This window comes from Penicillium cosmopolitanum (genome assembly GCF_028827165.1).
Source record: "Penicillium cosmopolitanum strain IBT 29677 chromosome Unknown utg000005l:1.0-4006212.0:1.0-4009387.0, whole genome shotgun sequence".
NCBI classification, from domain to species: domain Eukaryota; kingdom Fungi; phylum Ascomycota; class Eurotiomycetes; order Eurotiales; family Aspergillaceae; genus Penicillium; species Penicillium cosmopolitanum.
In genome coordinates this window covers 2617923-2641609 of record NW_026622675.1, presented here as the reverse complement: position 1 = coordinate 2641609, position 23687 = coordinate 2617923, and the positions used below count along the sequence as shown (strand labels likewise).

The 23687-nt window shown below is 48.4% G+C and overlaps 10 protein-coding genes across 10 annotated transcripts; 4 read left to right on the top strand and 6 right to left on the bottom strand.

The window, feature by feature from the left end:
* Window positions 1-91: 91 nt before the first annotated feature.
* N7509_003997 (uncharacterized protein) lies at window positions 92-598 on the bottom strand (the record flags this gene model as incomplete). Its single annotated transcript, XM_056628634.1, is given in 2 exon segments — window positions 92-481; window positions 494-598. The coding sequence occupies 2 exon segments, from the start codon at window positions 596-598 to the stop codon at window positions 92-94; spliced, it is 495 nt and encodes a 164-aa protein (XP_056491368.1).
* Window positions 599-1331: 733 nt separating this feature from the next.
* N7509_003996 (WD40 repeat domain-containing protein) lies at window positions 1332-4760 on the bottom strand (the record flags this gene model as incomplete). The annotated part of the gene is made up of 3 exons (XM_056628633.1): window positions 1332-3029; window positions 3086-4667; window positions 4750-4760. The coding sequence occupies 3 exons, from the start codon at window positions 4758-4760 to the stop codon at window positions 1332-1334; spliced, it is 3291 nt and encodes a 1096-aa protein (XP_056491367.1).
* A 188-nt stretch (window positions 4761-4948) lies between these two features.
* N7509_003995 (uncharacterized protein) lies at window positions 4949-6039 on the bottom strand (the record flags this gene model as incomplete). Its single annotated transcript, XM_056628632.1, has 3 exons — window positions 4949-5419; window positions 5501-5699; window positions 5750-6039. The coding sequence occupies 3 exons, from the start codon at window positions 6037-6039 to the stop codon at window positions 4949-4951; spliced, it is 960 nt and encodes a 319-aa protein (XP_056491366.1).
* A 2730-nt stretch (window positions 6040-8769) lies between these two features.
* Window positions 8770-9213, top strand: N7509_003994 (Mg2+ transporter protein CorA-like/Zinc transport protein ZntB; the record flags this gene model as incomplete). The annotated part of the gene is made up of 2 exons (XM_056628631.1): window positions 8770-8928; window positions 8986-9213. The coding sequence occupies 2 exons, from the start codon at window positions 8770-8772 to the stop codon at window positions 9211-9213; spliced, it is 387 nt and encodes a 128-aa protein (XP_056491365.1).
* A 1498-nt stretch (window positions 9214-10711) lies between these two features.
* Window positions 10712-11871, top strand: N7509_003993 (S-formylglutathione hydrolase; the record flags this gene model as incomplete). The annotated part of the gene is made up of 4 exons (XM_056628630.1): window positions 10712-10967; window positions 11053-11273; window positions 11405-11599; window positions 11686-11871. 4 exons carry the CDS (start codon window positions 10712-10714, stop codon window positions 11869-11871), a joined length of 858 nt encoding a protein of 285 aa, XP_056491364.1.
* Window positions 11872-13747: 1876 nt separating this feature from the next.
* N7509_003992 (Zn(II)2Cys6 transcription factor domain-containing protein) lies at window positions 13748-15019 on the top strand (the record flags this gene model as incomplete). Its single annotated transcript, XM_056628629.1, has 1 exon — window positions 13748-15019. The coding sequence occupies one exon, from the start codon at window positions 13748-13750 to the stop codon at window positions 15017-15019; it is 1272 nt and encodes a 423-aa protein (XP_056491363.1).
* Window positions 15020-15049: 30 nt separating this feature from the next.
* N7509_003991 (uncharacterized protein) lies at window positions 15050-15536 on the bottom strand (the record flags this gene model as incomplete). The annotated part of the gene is made up of 2 exons (XM_056628628.1): window positions 15050-15329; window positions 15397-15536. 2 exons carry the CDS (start codon window positions 15534-15536, stop codon window positions 15050-15052), a joined length of 420 nt encoding a protein of 139 aa, XP_056491362.1.
* A 1221-nt stretch (window positions 15537-16757) lies between these two features.
* N7509_003990 (VOC family protein) lies at window positions 16758-17299 on the top strand (the record flags this gene model as incomplete). Its single annotated transcript, XM_056628627.1, has 3 exons — window positions 16758-16977; window positions 17069-17211; window positions 17258-17299. The coding sequence occupies 3 exons, from the start codon at window positions 16758-16760 to the stop codon at window positions 17297-17299; spliced, it is 405 nt and encodes a 134-aa protein (XP_056491361.1).
* A 768-nt stretch (window positions 17300-18067) lies between these two features.
* On the bottom strand, window positions 18068-21392 carry N7509_003989 (Ran GTPase-binding protein LOS1; the record flags this gene model as incomplete). The annotated part of the gene is made up of 3 exons (XM_056628626.1): window positions 18068-18094; window positions 18186-21239; window positions 21381-21392. 3 exons carry the CDS (start codon window positions 21390-21392, stop codon window positions 18068-18070), a joined length of 3093 nt encoding a protein of 1030 aa, XP_056491360.1.
* Window positions 21393-22004: 612 nt separating this feature from the next.
* N7509_003988 (cation diffusion facilitator family transporter) lies at window positions 22005-23539 on the bottom strand (the record flags this gene model as incomplete). The annotated part of the gene is made up of 2 exons (XM_056628625.1): window positions 22005-22675; window positions 22762-23539. 2 exons carry the CDS (start codon window positions 23537-23539, stop codon window positions 22005-22007), a joined length of 1449 nt encoding a protein of 482 aa, XP_056491359.1.
* Between the last annotated feature and the right edge of the window lie 148 nt (window positions 23540-23687).

Sequence of the window (23687 nt, the reverse complement as noted above, 5' to 3'; positions counted from 1 at the left end):
CTGCTTCTTCCGCAAGCTTTTTGCTACCTCTGTTCAATTTGATCGTTAGCCTAGTATAAAGGCCAGTAGGGTTGAGTGTGGGAAATTCGACTCAAGCATAGGCAAGACCTCTCTTATCATCCTTCGTCGCCTGGTAGGTCAGAGAACTCCACTGTGATTCCTCATACACGTGTCCCGGTCTTAGACCCTTGGAAAAGTCGGCAATTGAGGCAAACGAAGAAGTTAAAACAACTCGCTTAAACTTAGGCGCAAAGGAAACCGTGCTTTGCAAAATTCCCTTTGTACCATTCATAGCAGGTATGATTGAATCCTTCTCATTGTCGGTGATCTTGTAGGTGAATTGAGACGCCATATGGACAATTCCATCAACATCCTTGACGGCCGTATCAAAGGCCCCGGGTTTTGTGATATCAGCGACGATCAGCGTTTCCAGCGAGTCCCGGTGTTTCGAATGGATAGAAAGGAACCAGTCACGGGTATCCTGGTTTCATACTGTCGCTCGAACTCGATATCCGTTCGAGAGGAATTGTGAAATTGTATGGTTTCCGATGAAACCAGTTCCACCAGTGATCAGGATGAGCTTGCGGGCATTCGACATGGTGCTCTATATTAGTATACCTTCGGATTGATGGAAATAATTCGCAGATATCGCGGAGGGTATGGTTTTACTTTCACCTGCGACCTATCTGACTTCCTTTCATATATTACAGTTAGGATCACCTAGATTGCGAGTTGAATAAATTAAGCGCATCCGGGCTCGGAGTTATCGGGTTGACGCCATTAGTTGCCCCAAATTCAGTTGCGCGCTCTCACATCCAAATAAGGCTAGTGCGAGAGCGATTTAAATTCAAGTTTATACTGTGTACCGATTCCAGTGCCTGGTGGCCCTGGTGGACCACCTGGTGGCGCAGTGGCTACCCGTTTGCGGGATATTCGCCCAAGGTAGAACCTGGGTAGATAATTATTACTAAACATACTATTACTACATAGTATATGATTGCCCGGGGCGGTCGATCAGCCAAGTCTAAATTTGTATCGGGAACCCGAGTGATTTTGGGACGCTGATGTTACGGGCGGCTTCAAGGGCGATAAGGGTAAATTCCCTTATAACTAGTGAGTGCGACGGGTCTCGAAACCGGTGTCGCCTTTTAACCTCCGAGTCTTCAATTATTTCAGGGCCTTCCACGCCAAGACAATTTCAAATTGGCTTGTGGGCCACCCATTAGTTACTAGTACTACGCGGGTCTCTTTTCGACTTAGAGCCCTGGAGGACAGAGTGTCTTGCCATTTAAGATGAAAGAAGAAGGATTTTAACTTGAAGTAGTATTGGTTTAGGCTTCTGGAGGATCGAAATCGATAAAAGATATATAACCTGATGCGTGCCCTATGGCAATTGCGCTGTCAAAAACGGCCCAGCAGCTTGGCCGCGAGCCCGGAGGAAGCCATAGAACTCTTTCATTGTTCAATTTTATCCATTGGCTCTGTTCGATAGATATTTCCACGTCCACTTGTTTCCCATAAGGTAAATTGGAATCATAGAATGATCGAACCTCGAAAGAGTCCTTGTTCGTCTGTAGCGATGAACCATCTTTGGAAAACTGGACATCAGAGGGAATCCAATCTTCTGCCTGCCAGGTTTTTCGCAATTTGCCCGTCGCAGTATCCCAAAGCCGTATCGTCTTATCGATTGAGCAAGATGCCAGGAGTTGGCCGTTAGGCGAGAAGTCCAGCGATGAAACCTGGTCTGAATGGCTCTTAGGGGTCAAGGGAGCAGTATCTATTGCAGTATCCCAGAGCCGCACTGTTCCATCTGAAGAGCCAGACGCTAGTAGCTGGCCGTTGGGTGAAATTGCTACCGAAAGACGATGGGAATGAAGCTCAAGAGTCCGTTGGAGCTTGCCCGTTGTAGTATGCCAGAGCCGCACTATCCCATCTGAAGAGCCGGACGCCAGTACCTGGCCATCAGGCGAGAAGGCCAGTGACCAAATATTGGTCGTTACTGTATTGCTGCGAATCATTTCGTCCTCGAAAATCTGTTTTTCTTTGCCTGTCGCAGTATCCCAAAGCCGCACCGTTCCATCATTAGAGCCATATGCTAGTATTTGGGTATCAGGCCAAAAGGCCACTGACCAAACAAAGAATCGTTGATTTCTGTGAATCATTCCGTGCTTGATCATCTGGGTTGCTTCCCCTGTTGTAGTATCCCAGATGCGCACTGTCCCGTCTTGTGAGCCAGATGCTAGTATTTGACTGTTGCAAGAGGGGAAGGCCAATGAGCTGATCCTATCGGAGTGCCCTGTGAAAGAATATTTTTTCTCGTCTGTTCCAAGATCCCAGAGCTCTATCGTGCTCATGGACCTGTCTTTGGTATAGCAAAAAGCAAATGCTAGCATTTGGCCGTCATGCGAGAAGGTCACTTCACTGACCGGGCACTCGTAGCCCCACTGACTCTTTTGAAAAGCTTTTCCAAAGCAATTGATTGGCACGATAGTGTCATCAGGGTCATACGTGAAAGGCAAATATTCAAGCTCAACCGGATTTGGCTCGGAGCTGAAAGTTCGTGATTCATTGCCCGTCATACCATCCCAGAGCCGCACTGTCTCGTCCTCAGAGCCAGATGCAAGTAATTGACTTTTGGGTGAGAATGCCACTGACAAAACCGGCTGTAAATGTTCGCTGAGAACATGTTTTAGATCGCCTGTCGCAGTATCCCAGAGCCGCACTGTCTCATCAATTGATCCAGACGCTAGAACCAGACCATCATGAGAGAAAGCCAGTGATGAAATTGACAGTGCATGGCCCTCAAGAGTCTGGAGGCCTGCAGTCCAGTTTTCCTCAACTTGTGGCAGGCGACACTTCCAAGCAGGCAATTTTCCCTCAAACACTGAGCAGATCACTGCCGATCGTGGTGCAAACATCAGTCCTGAGTAATAGAGCTGGAGAGGTGCGTCATCCGCGATCTGCCGATTTTTAAGGACAAAGCGCTTCGCATCATGTAAGAAAGCAGATATTGAGGGGTTTTGATCGCACTATTTCTTAATAGTTAGTAAATAAACATAACTCTATAGCCATAGAAATGAATTACGTTAACTAGGGACTGTAACTCTCCTATTAGCCTGATGCTCTCTGATATCTTGTTTAAAAGACTCAAGGCCTCAAGCCAGTGGAGGAAATGTCTCTGAAGGAACCGGAACACCTGGTGTTCATCATGAAGCTTGTCTCCGCTACTCTTTAAGTGATACACCCAGTAAAGGCATGCATATTGAACCGCTGATGGCAGGCACCGGTTAATCGTTTGTTGGTCGAGGATAGTACGAGATTCACCAGGTGATTCTAGTCCACAGATATCCTTTTTCAGATAAGCAGCTTCCCTATCTCTGAAGAGCAGATCAAAGCATTTCTCTGTAAGCGTCTTGTGAGTAGCCTTCTCATCTATACAGAAGTCGTGGACGTCTTCCGGGTCAGGACGAATGAGGAAATCTCGGAATGATTCGTGAAATACTCTCACAGGGCCAGTAGTAGCACCGTTTGGGAAGTCCAGTACAGAGTGAAGTAATTTCAATCTATTTCTGATGCAGCTAGTGGAAATGCCGAGGAGTGTCGCCAGTGATGCAATGTCAAGAGGTTTTGACAGTGTGACTATTGAGCCCACAATTTGGTTGAACTCGCTCAATGCGTTTCGACGGCTGGAGCCCTCTAATTTGTGAACCATATGGTCCAAAATAGGTAGGTATATATTTTTGAATACTCCATGGGCCTTGTATTGGATTATCATCTGAAGTCGATCATCTGGCTCGCCCGTGCCTTCGTAGCAGTCTTCGATGAAGCGACAGGCAGTAGCCGCGAAAATGAAAAGAGGGGTAGATTTTTCCAGGAGCTTTTGGAAGGTGGCTCTGTCCGGCCAGCTAGAGTCAATTTCGGAGTCGCACCGAATCTTGGCCAATCGAGATTCCAAGAAAATCGTGATGTCTTGCCTGATTATATCCTCCGGGATCGTGTGAAGCTCAAATAGTTTTACTTTTTCTTGAGCATCCTGGAACCCGAGACGAACCCAAGGCTCAGGCCTGCTAGTGACGAAAAACTTCAACGGGATTACAGCCGGATCGATCTGCAACAGTAATTTGATAATCTTCCTGATTATATCCCGATCTTCTTCGCACTCATCTAGAGCGTCGATCACGACCGTCATGGGCTTGGATTTGTCATGCGAGACGGCCCCCATTGGCTGCAGGATAAGTTTTTCAAATTGCTCTTCCAGCGCCGTTGTGACGATACGACGGTTGGCTTTGATAGCGCTTCGCATATACTTAGCCACGGCAGGCATTCTCTCGACGAGCTGGGCAGCAATAGTTGTGAATAATTTGCTGGCACGACCGCGATCGCCTGCATTCCTCCTGAAGAAAAAGCTGGCCGCGAGGCGATCTTTCTTGTTAAGCTTATCCGCTACTGTACGCGCGATCGTTGACTTTCCGGTGCCAGCTTTTCCTTGAAGCCAGTATATATGCTCGCAAATCGTTGGGCTATCAGCCCATTTGCCGATCGTATCGAGTAGCCTTTCGCGCGTGTGCTCGTCGCAGGTCGTGATGTCTTCGTTTGCATAGGAATTGAACGCAGCTCCTTCCATGGGACATAGCTTTTCGTAGACAAAATTCTGGTTGTCATCCGAGCTTGGAGAGGTATTTCTTTGCCCTTTACCATCTTGGATACTTAGCCTCGCTTCAACAAACGTTCGGTTAAGGTCTTTCGTACCTCTTGTCCATGTTTCCAAAAACAATCTAGAATTTTTGGCCAGGCTGCAAATACGAGGTGCGACAATTTTCTTCCATTCTACATCGTTGGGACCTTCAAACTTCTGTAAATTGTAGTGATGTCGCTGAAGTGAATCCTGAGTGACTCCCGCCGAGAGGTCAAGACAGGCCGACGTCCGAGAGACAAGGTACTCCCTTGGCTAGATGTCACTCAGCATAGAAATATAATTATGGAAGAACACTGTAAGGTGGCCTACCAGATTTGGATTTTGGTCGCCCCAGACTTTCCCCACAGGACTTGGGTCTAGTTCCCAGAAACAAGAGACAGGAATAGGATGGTCAACTCGTGTCTCTGTATACTGACTCAATAATTCTCCAAGATATTGACTTCCGGGTATAGACGTGGACATTGTCTCTGACCAGATTTGAACATTCGGATCCTTATGGTATTTTTTGATATTTTTAACCCATTTCTTAACTGAAGGGCCATCTCTTCCTCGGAATGGGACACCAAAAAGAACCAGCCCAGAGGTAAATTGAAACGTGTTACCCCACTTATCGGGGTCGTCGCGGGATCTGCGGAGGGCGTGTATAACAGGTAGGCCTCCAAAGCTGTGGGCGATGATAATCAATGGTCGGGCATAGTCCTGTAATGTGTTCTCTTTAGGAGGCTATAGTCAGAGGAATGAACCAATGCTTACCTTTCGGTGAATCTCTAGCTGCCTGAGTAACCGTTCACTCACATTGCTCACCAAGGTTTTGGTAGGTTGTTCGGCAGAACTTCCAAACCACTTGGCACCATACCCAAATTGCATGATACGGGCGTTCGGGACCTCTTGTCGGAGCATACCCTCGTCCTTTAGCCAGTTGCAGACGGCCACCTTTGTCTCCGGGTTCCGGTAAGCCCAAGTTTCTCCGGGATGGGCTCCAAGGCCGTGAACGGCAACTATGCTAGAGCAATTTATTAGCTTCGATTAACCATAATACCGCATATGCCGTACTCAATAATGTCTTTCTCGGTCATGTGTTCCTCGATTGTAGGCTCGACAAGCACTTTCAGATCGAAGTCCTTGTTGTTTAGTATGTCCACATGCAGGGCGTCGACATGAATTCTTTTTTTCATCGGCTGTTGCGGCTCCTCGTATGCTGGACAAGCCCCTCTCATCGCGTCCCTCAAGAGCGGTCTCTCCTCTTTCGGTCCTGCGGTAACTGGTGTCCCTGGGAAGTTTATCTTGCACATGAACCGCGGAGCTCTTCTGCCCAGTGATGTTTGTTTCCACGGCGTTTTCATTGAGAGAGCTGCTTGCTGGCTTGGACTTGTTCTTTTTCCGAGGACCCATCAAGAAATACAATAAGGTGACAATTCTTTTTTGGAAATTTCAGGGTTTGATGAGTTAGAACTTCTCCCAGGGGCGCTAATCGAGCCCTTGGTCAGTAACAAGACAAGAGTGAAGGAAGGAGGGGCTCAACCGCTCACATTTATCCTCGCCGACCAGGCGCCTCCTCTTTGCCTGTCTGTTTGCTTGGAGTGGGGCGCTCAGCGAAGTGTGATCAATCATATACCCCAGCCTGTCATGTCAGCGTTTAGAAGGGGCGCTAAGCCCGGTCAAAAGTGAGGCGAGGACCCCTATGACCAACCATTTGGTACTGCTCCTGTTTCCTAGAATTCCTGCTGGCTAGTTGTAGCGTTCTACGTGCATCTCTTTCTCTTGGTGCTAATGTATGTGGACTATTTGGGAGGAGTGTTCCTACACTGGTATACTGCGGATCCTGTTCAATTTTTTGACCTCTTTTCCTTTGCCGTCTCCATTTATTTTCTTCCATCTACTGTACGAAACATATTGTACACTTCTTTCCTACTGTTCGTGGCTGGACTAGCCCGGCAACAGGCTCACAGACACGATAGAGGCAAGGATTATGCACTGATTCTAGGCTGATACTCCGGCTGCCCTGTATACGTTGTTTAAGCCCATTGGTTAGGCCTGTGTGAGGTATAGGTGCCAGGACATGGGCACTTGGGCACCTAGCTATGTAGATGCCAAGATGATCGCTAAGCCAATAGTTAGTTCATTCTGTCCTCGTACACCCAGATATGATGTCATGGTGCTCCTCGCCCAAATCTAGACCTATTAGGTAGGCCGCTGTAACCTCTCATCGCAACAAAGCTACAGAAATATGTAAATACTAGCGGTATAAACATCGATTCAGCACACGGCTATTGCGCTCGTGGCCGATGCACTCTATCTACCGATGGATGCCGCACGTCCATCACCCAAGTGAAGTCAGATGTGTGTCAGCAGGGAGGAACCCCAAAGAAGGCACCCAATAGAACCGCAACACGCTCGGCAGGCGAGAGCCTCCTGCTTCATACCTTCTTGTGACTCCGCCTCAATGCCCAGAATCTTGCGACATTCTCGCCAGAATTGAAGGTCTTTCACAATCATTCCAAGGTTATCTTTCACGAACATTTCGACATATACATAAAAAAGTCCATTGCCTCCGATCTTGAAGGACTCTCATCGCGTTTTGCTTGTTCTGTGAATTACAGTCACCCTATTCTTGCGATGGCTAGTACACAAGAGTGGCTGTCATCATCACTTCGCGGAAATCCCGATTCATTTAGTGCACTATATGAATGCCACACGTTTTGTGCTCGTTTCCCAGTAAGCTCCGGAACGAGAAAAGTCAACGCAGCTTCTCGTAGAATCCGCTGACTCAAATCCAGGACGAACTGCGATCAGATTCTAATGCTTCTATTCCTGGGGCCCCTCTTCAGAACATCCAACGTCACCAGATGCAATCCGAGCCAGAAGTTCACTCCTACCTCGATGGGTCTAATTTAGTACAGTTTCATACCCCATCAAATTCACCCTGTCTAACCATTTGATAGGATGACCTCGATATTATTGTGCTGTAGGGGTCCCGCAGTAAAACAATCATCTTGATATTAAAACCTCACAGGGCGTTTGCGAAACCCCCAATCACAGATACTGAAAAGCATACGTTACCTATCTCACCTAAACTCTTTGACCGAGTTTCCCAGACCTTGGACATTTCTTCGTCCTTCTTGAACGTGATTCATACAGGCTTTGCTTCCTTTTCTGTCTTTCCAAAGGGAAAATACAGAGCACCACCTGCAGTCCAGGAGAGCGAGCGTAATGTATTCTCTCATCTAAAATTGGGTATAACCAGTGGCTGATAATGGAACAGAGTTAATCATTCAACAAGCTCGATCGCATTCTCATTTTTCTATGGGTCTGACAGTAAGTACGACGGGTAAAATACGAATTCTGATTTTCGGAGCTCAGACATGGTCATTATCCGAGCTATTTAGCTATCTAGAGACAGCCGATATTTCTCTTGGAGATTTGTCGATCTCTATTCCGACATCAGCCCTCGAACTTCAAGCCCAGTGGTTTACTAGAACGATTAACAGCCTAAGACATCGTGTTCGTTTCATTGAAGACACAACCGGAATGAGGAAACCAATCAGTCCCCAAGACTTGCGACAGCCTGCTCAAGATTGGAAAGAGCTAGACATGGTTCCAATGACTGGTGAACTTAGCAGTCTATTAAGTAGATTTTCTTTCTTGAAAATGCAAGCCGAGACTGCATTATATTTGATACAGCGAATGTATCAGCATACAGAAGCACTAGTTGGCACACCAGTCGGAAGACCTGGGTGCGCGATTCATGACCAACAGGGACTTTTCATCAAGCTTGAAAACGCCCGGGGTTGTTACCTTGGACTCGTGGCACAGTGCGATTACTTGATGCGACGAACGTCTGCCCAGACTGAAACAGTACGTTTCTCCTCCAATCTATAGCTCATGCGTCCGCAGCTGGGATGATTGAGAAACCAAAAGAGAACATCAGAGACCGTTTAAAGAGACTGTAGAAGTATTTCGCTAAATCAAATTAGGTGTATTCTCTCCTAGCATCTCAAAACAGCATTATAAACATTGAAATTGCCCGAGCATCGAATGCTATGGCTCAGCTAAGTCGAAGTGACAACCAAGCGATGCTTAATCTCGGTAAGCTCAGCCGCTATGACGCGAAACTTATGATTGAGATTGCACGAGATTCGCGCTCCGTTGCACTTTCTACTGCCCGGGACAGTGCTTCGATGAGAATACTCGCCATTGTCACAATTCTGTTCCTACCAGCTACATTCACCGCTGTAAGTAATGTAAAATTCGAGTTGTTGCCAAAGTTAAATCCTTACATGACTTTGCAGACCTTTTTTTCTATGACATTCTTCAATTTCCTCGACGCAGACAGCCCGAAAGCTTCACCGTGGATCTGGATATACGTGGCCGCTACTGGCCTCTTGACTGTCATTATCCAAGGAATCTGGGCATTTATGTCACATAGAAGCCAGGCCAAGCCCATATCTGACTCGCAAAGTGATTTCAAAGTGATGCAGAACGAGAATCTGAGTTTGTCTGCATCAAGCGGTCTGTAAAGACCCCTGACAAAAACGCCTATACAAAAGGCGGGCTATGCACGCTTGAAGATGACATATATCATAACTTGAATATAAGTCAAATGACCTTAATTTGAAAGTCTGGTGTTTCAAAATCTGGTATCACTTTTGGCCCGAGACAATCAATGTACGACGCGCAGAGGACATAGTCATCATGTGGGCATTGTTAACTAGTTACACCACAGCGGTACCCATAGTAACAAAAAGTAAAGACGCGAAACTTTCGTTGTCTGCAATGCGATTGATTTGGCCCGGTAAAAACAAAAAGCGGTTATGAACGGGAAGACAATCGAACCGTCGCCTGGATGATCGCCCGGCGGAGTGTGGAGGCTTGTGATGGTGTACTGCACTCGGAGGCGGAGACAGAGGTGCGTTAGCAGATTGCGTGCCTTCACTTCCAGAGTCGTGATGGCCACTGCCTAGAAAGTTGATAAGATGCGCAAAGTACAGCTCTCTGGGACGAGTTTAAGTGTCGTATGTGAGTTTTATGTCGCAAAGGATCATACAGACCCATCGACGCTTAGTCCGTGGCCGGTGTACGCAGGAGTAGTAGAGTTGCTGTATCTATTCTAGACGTAAATAATGCACCCTGCTCAAAGTAATAGTGGCCTAAAACACGCGTTTGATCGCTTGATTGGCATGCATCCAACCTAGCAGCTTAGGCGTGAATCTGAATGGAATGAAGTGAGTCGAAAAACGTAGGAACAACATCGGGTAGTGCGCTCAGTTCCGACTGACGGAAAGCTCTCAAGACCATGAACCTGGAAAGATTCAGTGCTAGAGACGATTAATCCATGATCGCTACCGTGGCGAGTCGAGTCGAGTCTGCGATGATTGAGATCGACATGGAAGGTAAGCTCGTGCTTCAAAGGAGCTACGTAGGGGCCCATTACAATGCGATCACTCTTAATTTATTATCATGATCACGCTGTACGAAGGGACCACGGGCTTCTGTACGGAGGCTAGTACGTGGTGTGTTAGAGAGGTGTAGGGTGAAGGTGGGAGCAATGGAGATATGCTGACTTACAGCTTCAAACGCTTTATTGAGGTAACTATTGGATATATCAAATTTCAAGTCAATACATCGTACAACTATACAGACCCCACTAACAGGGCCTGTCCAGAAAAACTTCTAATTGTAGAGACCAGCTTCTCTTGGTGATTAGGGGTGGGAAAGCATCAAAGAATGTAAGAATGACACCAGTTTCGGGAAGTACTGTACGAGTACCAGCTCTCCGCGGCCAAGTAGCTTATCAGTTCATACCCTACGTACAGTAAGTACCCAACTGTAGGGTATGAGGGGTGGAAGGGTGGAGTGGTGGAGCTTCCCCTCATGCGGGACAAAAAAAAACCCCGCGCCAAACGTCAACTTCCGATCTGGTCCTTTGCTCTGGCATTTATCCTTTCCTCTTCTCCACATCTTGCTCTTCTTTCTCCTTTCTCTGTTTCCATCCATCCATACACACCCACAGACACAATGTCCGTCACCACAAAGGCCACTATCGCCTCATTCGGCGGCAAGCTCCTCAAACTGAGCCACAATGCCACCACTACGAACTGCGAAATGTCCTTCAACCTTTACCTGCCCCCACAGGCCCAGACCCAGAAGGTCCCCGTGCTGATTTACCTGTCCGGCCTGACCTGTACCGCCGATAATTGCTCTGAGAAGGGCTTCTTCCAGCACGGTGCCGCCAAGAAGGGCATTGCTGTGCTTTATCCGGACACTAGCCCTCGTACGTCATATCTGCAGACCTTGACTTTGGCTATTCCATCCTGCGAGCAATTTGAAGTTCGTGTTAATCTAACCTTTCCACACAGGCGGTCTTAACATCGAAGGCGAGAACGATGCTTATGACTTCGGCTCCGGCGCCGGCTTCTACGTCGACGCTACAAAGGCCCCTTACAATGCCGGCTACAATATGTACAGCTATGTCACTGAGGAACTGCCTAAGACTGTCTTCGCTGAGTTCCCCCAGCTCGACGCTGGCCGCGTCAGTATTACTGGCCACAGCATGGGTGGTCACGGTGCTCTCACCCTGGTATGTCGAGTCAAATCAAAGTCGAATCGAGTCGAGCCGAGCCGAACTTCGGGAATTCTTCCAAGCCGACTTTGACATTTCTTTCTTATTCAATTGCCTGTGATATCTGACACCACTATCTATCAATCTAGTTCCTCCGCAACCCAGGCAAATACAAGTCCGTCTCCGCCTTTGCCCCCATCACAAACCCCATCAACTGCCCCTGGGGCCAGAAGGCCTTTAAGGGCTACTTCGGCGACGACCAGCAGGATAAGTGGAAGGAGCACGATGCTACCGAGCTCCTGAAGAAGTGGTCTGGGGGTCCTCTTGATATTCTCATTGACGTGGTACGTCCCCCCCTCCACTCCATTCCTTTCCTCTCTATCTTTTCTTTTCTTCGCTTGCGTACTCAATGCTGACTTCTATGATTCAGGGAACTGGCGATAACTTCTACAAGCAAGGCCAACTTCTGCCCGAGAACTTCGAGGCCGCAGCCAAGGAGGCCGGACAGAAGGGTCTGAACGTCCGATACCAGCCGGATTACGACCACTCTTATTACACCATGGCTTCGTTCGCCGATGACCATGTCGAGCATGCGGCGAAGTACCTCTTTGCATAGTGTGTCACCTCCCTCCTGCTCTGCTCTCAAGCCTTCTGCCCATTTTCTTTAATTTTCATTCTTCACGCTGGCATTTTCCGGGAATTCACTCTGTCGGAGGTCCTTCCTTTCCTCGAGAGACGTGGAGCAGATTAGATCCGGTCCCCCCTTCAAATTTATGCTGAGTTTCTCATTTCATTGCCATAATGAAACAAAATGGATTCTGATTCTTTTTCGTTTGTTCTTTTCTGTTCTCTAGTGGGCAACGGAATTCCAATACAGTAAAGTCCGTTATCTGAGCCGATGGGAGGAAAAGTTCGAGATTGAATCATTGCGGAACATGATGGGCATTGGTCATCTATTTATTTATATGACCTACCCCGTAAGGATAGCACGAGTACATTAGAATATTTTTGAAGTAGTATTTATCCATTAAGTACAGCGAACTTGAATACGATTGGAAGGATTCCGACTGGCTATAGATGTGAATCTCTAAGAGTTGTAGCAGATATTACGGGTACAGATGCACTGGAACTCGCTTATGGAAAAAGAGTAACTAAGATAAGGTCCCAGAAAGCTCGCTCCATGTATCACAAAGCCCCAAGCAGTAGTCTAGGCGTCTTAAGATCGAAGAATAGCCGAAAAAGAAAAGAAAAGATGAGAGTAAGAGAAATATGAAAGCCCAAATTCCCACAGGCCGCGATGCGAAAAGAGCCATCAAGTTGGGAAGATCTTGGGGGTAAGTTAGGGAGACTTTCGGCGGATCCTCTGTTTGGGTAGGTGTTGGTGGAGGCGTATGCGCAGAAAATGGAGTCTTGTCGGACGAGACCCGGAATGCCAAATGCAATTAGCCAATCGTATGGTTGAACTATCTGTGGACTCTGCTGGTCAGCCCGACCACCTAGCGTAGATAAAAACAATCGTCAATGAGCCCATCTAGGACGCATGTCCAAAATTTCTTGGAAGTGAGAGCATCTTGATGAAAGAGAAACCTTCAGCTAGTATGTATAAGCTTCAGAGTTTACAGTGGTTTCTCGAAATCGCCTTGATCAGTACACCCTAACTCACCGCCAAGCCTTTGGTGCAAATTATTCTTCGGGGCGTCTGCGACTAGATAAATGCTGACGGCTGCCTAGATATGTAGCAGGTTTTCAAATTCGTCAGGGCCAGCATCTTCTTCACAAAGAAGCATTGTCGATGCGCACGGGTGCGAGCGCCTGGCAGCCGCCCCGGCAAGGAGAGACTTCGACTGTTCAGTCAGCTGCCGGCATCCTTCCATTTCGAGGGTTTTCAGGTTCTCAATATGTCTACCTTAGATCACTAATCGAGAGACAACCCACCATTCCATTTTGGTAGTGGATAGGGAAAAGAACTGAAAGCCTCTAAGTGGGTTGGTGCGATTGGGAAGAGTCATAATTCTTTCCTTGTGAACGAGAAATCTGGATCAACGCAAGTGGTCACTCCCTGGCGTACCTCGGTTGGTTACTTGATAACTAGATGGTGCTTTCATCATTTTCCTTGGCCAGCGAAACTCCGAGTCCAAACTGTTCCTGCTTTAGTTTTAGAGTTCCGCCGGCGGAACTCAAAGTGGATCGCAGTGGAAGTGATGCGGAAGCTTACGTTAGATGGCAAACTCGTCCCATCACGTAGTCGCCCCTACATTCTGCCCAAATCAAGGGAGCCGTGACAACGTATAAGCACTTTCAGGGGCGTGGTAGAAATAGGTACTGTATGAGACAACTAGCTCGTTTATTACCGGGCGAAAGGAAAAGATGGATGGATTAACATTTCCTAGCTTCCACGATCCTGCGCACTTCCTGGTTAGGCGCTTTCCCTTATTTTCCTTCCCGGCGGAAGTCTGCCTCCTTGTTCTCCTATTTCGCCCACAATATTTCCAATGCCTTCACCTTATCGGAGGTCGTGCCGGGACTGCGTGAAAGCGAAACGCCGCTGTGACCTGAATTTCCCATGCTATCGCTGCCGTGTTCGGTCCTTGCAGTGTACATATGAGAGCCCGCTAAACACGAGACCTATTGCGGTACCTGATGTTGCAGACGATGAAGATTCTACGTCGACAGTCTCGCCGCCAAGCGTGTCCTGGACCAACGCTGCTGAAATGCCGGATGTGAATCCGGCCGTCGGACCCTTGGACGTATATAATAATGCTCCCGTGGGTCTGACTTTGACTGGGTCGACACTTCCTTTTTTCCCAGACTATGACCTAGACTGGCCGGATATCATGGAAAATATCGACCGCTTTGCGGCCCCGGACCAGGTCGGGGTAGATAACTCGGTACCGAGTCGAAGTGTCCTGGCAGGTGAGATATATCAAGAGAGAATTATTTCGGCCGTGAAGCAATTCAAGTCCTGGCCAGGTATGTACGCAAGTCGTGGCCATATCCCGTTTATACACGCCCGGTTATATAAAAACCACCTACCATTGGCCATGCAAGAAGCTCTAGGGATGTGCTCCCTTTATACTCAGAGAAATAGTCACAACGAGCACTTAGTCAATCGGTGTATCAGCCAAGCGGCACGACGACTAATAACGGAGCACTGCGAGTCAGACAATATGTCACCCATTGAGCAATTAGCTTCGGCACAGGCATTGTGCCTCTACCAAATCATTCAACTATTTGATGGTGATATTGCGCTACGATCGCAGGCCGAAGTGGCGGGGCCTGTCCTGGATCGATGGCTTCGAAAGCTCAAGTGTCATGCCAAGCCTGTCAGCGATGCATTGACAAATTTGATTCATACAGCTCATGCACATGATGCATGGCAGACATGGGTTTTTGATGAATGTGTACGACGAACCCTCATCGTCGGGTTTTCCATTGAAGGGCTCTACTCATTTCTTAAAAACGGTTGGGATGCTTCCCACCATGATTTTGCGGAACTTGGCTTCTACGCACAGCGAGCACTCTGGACTGCACCATCCGAATATTTCTGGCTGGCAGCTCTTACGGACCACTTACTGCTTCCAGTGTGGTTTCGGACATGGGAGTCCGATATTGCTCAAGCGCAACCAGCAGATATGGAAGAACTCGGGGTGATAATGATGGGATTCATCAAGGGAATGGATTATTGCCGTCACTGGCTAGGAAAAGAGGAACTCCATAAATTTGGTCTCACATTGCACGAACTTGGCTCTCCACCTAACAACTGAGCTTCAAAAAATCCATAAGGCTAGGAAATTTCAATGGTCCTGCATAATCTCCATCAGTTCAATCAACTGCTTCTTCCCATCACTAAACGCAATGACACAGATGGTCAAGCTCGTCTGCGTGCGTTGAGTGCCCGTTTTCTTATCCTCCAGTGTAAAAGTCTGAATGTGCGCGACGGAAGCAGTGCTTTTATCTGTTGCATCGGGTGATGCCAGCAGCTCACGGCTACTATGCACCCTGATGTTGTAGGTGCACCGTGTCTGTATTATCGCCTGGTCAAAGCCCTCCCTGGGCATATACTGACCATTGATACTGTATAGCATATTATATTAGACTGACTGACGGTCTATAGCAGTAGATCATAGGTGGAAGAAATTACCAAACTTTCAACTGAGAGCTCATTTCTTCTTCCATCGCCTTTTTGCATATTCCATCATCTGGCTGGTAAAACAACTTGTGGAAGAGGTCTTCTAGCCAGTTCCCTAGAGGAGTGGGATGATGGTCAAGTTGGTCTCCCATAGTGCGTGGCGTGTTGTGATAGTTCGAATTAAAAAGTTCCTTCGTAACTTGTAAATGATGGTTGGTCAGTGTAATGAAAAGTGAAAATGGAGGCAAGCATAGGTGGTTGCTGACTAGGGTTTAAATACATTCTCTCACTTCAGTTCCACCAAGCTTCCGCTGGTCTTCCACTCAGAGGCGGGAGCATGGGCATCTAAATAATAGTCTTCCGCACCTCTTCCGCAACAATCCACCGCAGCGGAAGCTTGGCCTGCCACTTGGGGGAGTTGGATCAAACTATCTGCTATATTACTCATATTAAATTGTTGATTGTAACGGTATAGTGGCCCCTGTTACAGTATCGTATCGCCTTCCATGTCGGAGGGATAGCTAGGTATGAGTATGAGATAGTCTTTTAAACCATAGTGACGTGCTTTCTGGATTTAAATACAGTGAAGGACTAAAAAAACTGTTCTGGTATAATAAAATCCTTAACTGTAGGAGCCACGCACACCAACGCCGTTGGCTCGAAGCAATCCGCATCGGCGCACCACGACCAACTGGCAGCTCTGGTTTCCGAGCAAGCCATAGGCTCCTGCTCCTTTTGGGCTCTGTATATTTTACCAGACACAGCTCTTGCTGACGCCTGGTTACAGAATATCTGTCGTCGGAAGTCTCGGACCGCTAGAAACTTTAAGTTGTCAACTATTTTCAATCAGGACTCAGGAGCAATTTGGACATGCTACGTACCTGAACCTCCCACAATAGGTCATTTATAGATTAGCTCATTCGATAATTAGGGACATGATGTTTAATATCCGATATATGGACAGATAGATACGATTTCGTTTATCCTAATTCGGAAAGTTATGCAGAAAGTGGCGTTGAAATTGGGTTTGGACCGAGATCTAGATTGCCTACGTCAAATCAAGGGCCTTCACCAGAGGCAGCATACCAGGTTTATGATTGGCCGGGACATTATGTCACGACTAAACCCAACAATGTGGGAGTCTCGATTTCAGAATACGAGGTTGACCTCATCATAAAGCTCAAGAAACAGGCAGCAAAGTGGTCCCGTGCGCTTCTTGATGGATGCCTTAAGTCCATCTTCCGCTCAGCTTCCGCCCAGCTTCCGCTATTTGACATAAAAGGTGGAAAAAGAACCCATTTAGTATATAAGATTTCCCCTCACTCCACTCCTACTTAACTATACCCTAACTTATCCTCGAACAGTCAACAACCATGCCGTCCAGCAATATCGACCATATCACTATCCCCGCCCCGGAAGAGCATTTCGAACCTCTTGTCGAGTGGTATAAGAAAGCTCTCTCTCCACTGGGCTACAAGGAAATAATGCGGTTCCCGGGCGTCGTCGGACTGGGCAGCGAGGTTCCTGATCTCTGGATCTTTCAGAAGGAAACTCACATTCCGTCGGGGTTTCATTTTGCCTTTACCGCTCCTAGTACGGTTTCCTCTTCCTATATATCCATCTCTTATAGATATCCTTCTTGTTAGAAGTCCAAGTTAGATATTTACTGACTGATTCATGACAGACCGGGCTGCTGTCAATACTTTCTACAAGGCTGCTATCGACGCCGGTGGCACCTGCAACGGCAAGCCTGGGTTGAGACCAGAGTATCATGAGAACTTTTACGCGGCATTTGTTTTAGATTCAATTGGAAATAATGTGGAGCTGGTATGTATAAGTACAGTATTTCCGCTGATTACATGAGCTCATTTAGGGTTTCCAGGTTACTCATTGTCCCGAAGGTGCAGAGAAGTAGTATGCTTTGACGCTGGTTTGATATGGAACTACTCTAGCTGGAAGATAAATTGAATAGTGATTGTTCCTCCTTCCGTGAAAACCAAATAAACGAGAGAAAATCAAGTCAGTTTCTAGCACGGGGGAAGACGGGGGGGCTCAAGCTCGAACGCCCGCGGGGTGCAATACGATACGATGCAAATGATGGCACCAGTTCAGAAATGGGTGTGGGTGTGGTGGGGGGATGTTATAATTTGAAATCGAATCGCTATGTACTAGTACTTAAAGGAGGAATAATTTCGTCATGCTTTTTGAATTGAGGAAGAACAGTCCTTGATGTGCGCTTTCGCTTTCGAGTTTGAATTTGTATACCGATCAAAGTTCCATATTTTTGGTGCGAATTTCTTTTCATTTTTTGAATGGTAAGGGTAGTAGTAAGGTAGTATTGGAAGTAGTGAGGTTGCTCTTTTGATGTAGTGACTCGGAAATTCCGAAACATGTCAGGGCTCAGATGAATATAAATGCCATGAAATTCGACTTGAACAATCATGTCACAGGGCGGGGCCGGGTCGGATCGGCGCGAGGATAGACGTCACCTCGTTTAATTTTTTTTTCTTCTCATCAAACAAAATATGACATTGGGGAATCTAAAAACCAGAAGGAGAAAAGGTCGTCGTTGAAGAAAGGAAATGGGATGGGATGGGATGGGCGTTGGGTTGGGGTTGGGGTGGAAGGTCTGAAGAAATGAGACGGGCTAAGATGAGATGAGATGAAATGTGATGAGAACAGGCTATGCGCTGAGACGTTGGATGAAAGACTGGCGTAAAAGTTAGCACTTCGAACAAGAAAATTGTAGAAAGATACCTTTGAGCAAAATGCTCATGCTCGGGCTCGGCTCGTGTACATACCGGGAAGAACTGCCTGAATCCCTTAACGTCAAACTGACTCAAAGCCGTCAAGAACTCATCAATAAGATCACCACCCATACCCATACCAGGCAACTCATTATTCCGCAGATAATCAGTATATTCCCCGCCCGTCTTGGCGTAGATAGTTCGCTGTAAACTTCCCGCTTCAGCGAGGACCTGTTTAGCCTGAGCATCTTTCGAATTGAAAGATGGATTTGCGGGAAGTGCCCAACACAAAGGCGAGAATCGGGAGATCATGTAATTTCCAAAGCCGGGAAGAGCAGTCTGAGTCGACGAGCCGTTGCTGTTACCGTTGGCGGCGGTGATATCAGGTCCACCCCATGAAATACCCATCTTGCAGAGCACAGAGAATGCCATTTTGGCAGTTGTGTAGTCATCGATGTCCTTGGCGAAATGCTCTAGGGTTGTGATGACAGTTTCGAAGAGGGTTTGGTTTCTCTCGCTGATGATTACAGCGCCTAGATCGTTGTTCAGAACTGCGAGTAGGAAGTTGAGATACTCCCGTTTCAGTTCTGCAAGTTGGATTTCATCATCGGTACCCGTTGTGGGATCCGCAATTCCCGAGAAAACGCGCTGCAAGAACGGAGTGAGGAGAGTGTCCAAAATACTATAGATTTCACCCTTGAATCCGAAAATCACCTGGTCCAGCAGACGCAGGAACAGGGCCATTTCATCGCGTGATGAGGTCGCAGTCATGAGACCATCAATCCATCGGGGCAACTGGGGCAGAATACGCGCGCCCTGGACGCCAATGAAACGTGAAAATGCGAAGCGAGCGGCAGTCCGGACGTTAAAGGAGGCCTTGAGAGATTCCAGAGCAACCAATGTCGCTTCGGCTACTTGGGAGAAAGCCTCCGAGACCTCTGGGGCGGGCATTTGGGCGGGTGTGTGAGAACCGGGGGTCCAGTCGGAGAAGCCACGGGCGAGAGTACCCAGGGCCATGATGTCGTGGTGGATCTGGAGGAGTGCTCGCTCGTCATTGTTCTTGGCGATCGCAATGGTTTGTTCCATGTCGGTGAAAATTGGCTGGAGAACGGCCTGCGCATAGAGGACCTGCTTGTCTGCAGGGACGCCTTGAGTTGAGCAGATGACGCCAACTGCCTCGAAAAGGTATAGTTGGCTGTTGAATACCGCGTCGGCGGAGCTTTCGTGGTCTTCGGATGACATCTCATCGCCCTCGTCGTTCTCTGAGGGAATTTCCGCTTTGATGACCAACAGCTTGAGCAAAGCCTCGACGACTGTCTGTGCCACGTTGCCGATGAAAGTCCGTAGCTGTTTCACCAGTCGGTGGAAAAGGTACCAAGAACGTGTCTTCACCTTGCGGTTGGGGTGGTGCACGAGTTTAAGGAAGGCTTCGAGGACAACAGGGATGAGGTGCTGATGATGCTGGAGAACAGAGCTGTAGCGAACGCAGATTTCCATGTACTGGAGTTGGGTGGCAGGGTGTGTGAAGAATTGAATATCGCACTCAATCATACGAAGCACCATGTCGATAAGCTTGAGCGCAGCTGGCCCAGTGGGCGCGTTCTTCTGATAGATACCACCGCCCTTGACGGCCAGATCACCGAATGCGAACATCTCGTGGAGGGCAAGTTCCAGATCACGCCAATCGATCTGGCCTTGAGTGGCCCGCAGGCTGGCAAATGTATTTTCCACAGACTGCGCAATGACAGTGATATACAGCTCCTCATGCGCCGTTGCGATAATATGCTGCAGCACACCCAACCTCTTGCGCAGCTCTTGGAATTCCGCTTCGTCTGTTTGGTCATCTTCGCTGCCCCAGTCCGAGGTCTCGTCGTAGCGGGTCTTTGCAATGATGGCTGTCAAAAAGCCACGGAGGAGCTCGGCATTTCCAGCCTCGTAAGATGGGTTGGACTTGTTAAGCTTGCGGATGTAGGTGAGCATATCATTGACGCAGGGAATGACAGTCGAGCAAACTTCGTCATATTCATCTGAGAAGTAGCGAAGCATGTGAGGCACGAATTCCTGCAAAAGGTTGTCTGCCTTCTCCTTGACGGGACCAGCATCGGACTCTAATACTCGGACAATGTCCAAAACAGTAATATTGACGAGCTTCGCCACGGTCTCCGCAAGGTCGGTATCGTACTCGGGGGTGGATCTGTTCTGGTGCAGTGGTGGGCTGTTGGAGAGCTCAGTCACGATGAGGTTGAGTTTCAAGAAGTCGATCATCTCAATTTTATCACTCGGCTTCATTTTCTTGCCGATAATCTCTGTGAAAACGTCAACGGCGGCATCACGCACTCGGCGTTCACCATCGCGCAATTCCTGCTTCTTGGCTCGCCCGAGAAGCTGGAACAGCAGATCTAACATGTTCTGATTCACAACAAGGCTGATGTCGATCCAGCTCACCCAGCTTCCGACGGCCTTGAGGCACATCTCAACGACCACGTCTTCGCCATCCTGCCACGCGGACAAAATCTCTTGCCAGGAGCTAGCAATTTTCTGCATATCTCTCTCTCGAATCAGATCCTTGAGACTATTCGCCTTATCCTGTTCTCCTCGAGAGCGTGAGACTAGCACATCGCCAATCTCTTCGTGGATCGAATTTACCACACGGAGGTAAAAAATAATTCCGAGCGGATTATCGCGAGCCGAGCTGGCAGAGGACTTGTAGGTGAGACTGAGAAGATCGTCGAAGCAGGATTCCCAGCCATTGGCGTAGAGTGCTGAAAAGAGGAAAGTGATGGTCTGCGCAATTTTGTTCTGAATGTAGGGTGCGTCCGGGGCGGCGTTGCCTTCAGGCCCGTACACCTGTCTCAAGTATGATAGGAGTCCATCCTTGACGACGACCAGTGAGGCCAAGTCGATAATACCAGCTTGAGCGGCGCTGTTGACAACTTCTAAGCTCGTATGTCGTACGATCTCGGGCTGTGGGGGATTTTTGATGAAGAGGCTGAGGCAGACCTGCCACCCGGAGGGATCGGAGCGGAGTTGGTTGAGATAGTTGAAAGCTTGCGACTTCAGGGCTTGGTCGGAGAGGGGGTTCCAGGCGATCTCAATGGCATTTGCTACCTAATGGTGGGATGTGTCAATGCGCCGTAGTGGTCGAGGGTGGTCATTCGGAGGGTCGGAGAGAGGGGCAGCGGGGGAGGGGTCGAGGGATATATTTTTTTCCCTGGAGATCAAAGAGTTGAAAAGGATGAGAATACGTACCTGTTCTTCCATCTTCGACCAGCCGGACTCCCTCGAGTGTGGAAGGGGGGGAGGTTGCAGGGAAGGGGGGTGATGTGTGTTGAGATCAAAATTGTTTTCGGTGGAAGATAACCTCCATCGTATCGTAATCGCTTTCCGTGCCTGGGGGCTCCGCTAAGGTGTGTCCACTTAGACTTGCACTGGGGAAAAAATAAGAATAAGAGACAACTTAGGTGGGGTTTAGTTGGAGAGAAGAATAAAGTGAAAGTGAAAGAAATTTACTATTTTTCACAATTTCACAATTAGGTTGGTGCGTCCCAATAAGGCAAGCTGGTGCGTGATTCGGGTTGAAGCCTGACTCACAAAGTCACGATCTGACATCACCGAGTCACTTGAACTATGAACTACTAGTACTAGCATGGTACTTTTGCTGAACAGCTGAGCAGCTGGGTGAAAGACAAAGGATCTTCTTATTGTATGTCTCTATTTTCCAAGCAACGTTCTATACACAGTACAGAAATCACTTGCTCAAATCGCCGTGGGCCATGGACCATGGGGTATCATAGCAGCACCAAGCTGCCGATCAATGGCAACCCGAAATAAAATACTCCTGTTCTTCTGTGCATCTCCTTCACATCTTCACATCTACCGCCTTTTTCGGGATGCATCGTCATGACTATGGGAACCGGAGGCACTGCCGTTGGTCGTCTTACCATGACCATGATCATGGCCATCACCGTGATCATGATCATGATCATGTTCTTGAGACTCAGGACTAGCGTCCATATCCTTAGTAATAAACTCCTCTTGAAAAGTAAGTTCATCATTTTCAACCGGAATAAAGCGAAACTTGACACGCTTAACTCCGCGAACCTTCTCCCCGATCGCCTTACGAACAGCTTCCTCCACAGTCCGTGATTGATCAAGGGCCCAAGCTCCCGGCACGGCAACCTCAACATCCATCAAATAATTTTGTCCAGACTTCATACCTTGCACATCACGGATCTGCACCTCTTCTCCGGTGGCAAGGTCTCCCAGAGCTTTGAGAGCTGCCTTGTGGACGTTCTCCTTCACATCCTCGTCCACGGTGGTATCAGCCAGCTCTAGGAGGGAAGTCACAGTGTTTCCCCAACCGGCCTTGATCACCATGAGAGAGATCAGAACCCCGCCAACCGGGTCCAGCCAGGTGGCGTCTTGGAAGACATAACTTCCACCAATTGTGAACAACGCGACGATGCTTGTTAGGGAGTCGATGCGGTGGTGGATCGCGTTGGAGGCGAGGACGGAGGACTTGCGCTCTTTAGCAACTTTCATGGCTGTTCCAGAGACGGTTTATGGTTAATTGTCTGCAAATGAAGACACTATTGGGTGGTGCCGTGCCCTGTGGCAGGGATACACTTACTAGCATGGTAAAGCCACTCCTTAATAACAATCGACCCAGCCGCCAACCAAGCCGCGTGAATACTCGGACCAAGGCCATGGCTATGTGAGTGACCATGACCATGACCCAGAATGCCCGAGTGAGCCACCGTTTCAGCCACGTCTGGGTAAAATTGAGCAAGCAGGACCTGTCCTGCATTCAAGCCCATAAAGACACCACCGCAAAGGAGGAGGCCGCTAACTCCCAAAGCACCAATACTTTCCACCTTTCCATAGCCATTGGGAAATTGTTCGCTAGGCGGTTTAATGGACCACGCGACCGTAGCCAGAGTCAAAAAGTCGGAAACCAGATCGGTGAGCGCGTGGTAGGCGTCGGCGATGAGAGCTTGGGAATGGAACATGTAGCCGCCAATGAATTTCCCAATGGCCATGGCGAGGTTGGCGACGAGTCCAATGCGAGTGATGCGCACGCCGGCGTCATGTTTGTTTGTAGAAGTCAAGTAGACATTGTCGTGATGGTGGTGGTGGTGACCGTGACCGTGGCCGTGGCTGTGACCACCATGGCCCCTGGATTGTGTCATAGGGAGCGGAGTTATAGGATGAAGGGAATGAGGTTGAGGTCGGACATAGGAGAAAAGGGAGGTATTAGAGGGATTGGGTTGGGACTTTATTAAAGGGACAGAGGTGAGGACGCGACGAGCAGATCCACGGAGACTGGAGACTGAGACGGAGACGAGGGGAGAGTGGATGGAGGGACGAAGCCTGCACCGCAGGGGCTGCGTCAGCGGCATCACGGCCATGGTTGGAGGTCGAGGCACGCGAGCACGGGCGAAAAGGCTGAAGGGACAGGGTGTTCACTTTGAACCATGCTTCAAAGGGAAACCTTGAAACCTTGGACCTTGGACCTTGGGGAGGAAAGAAGAGGGGAAATTCCAAAAACCCCAATTC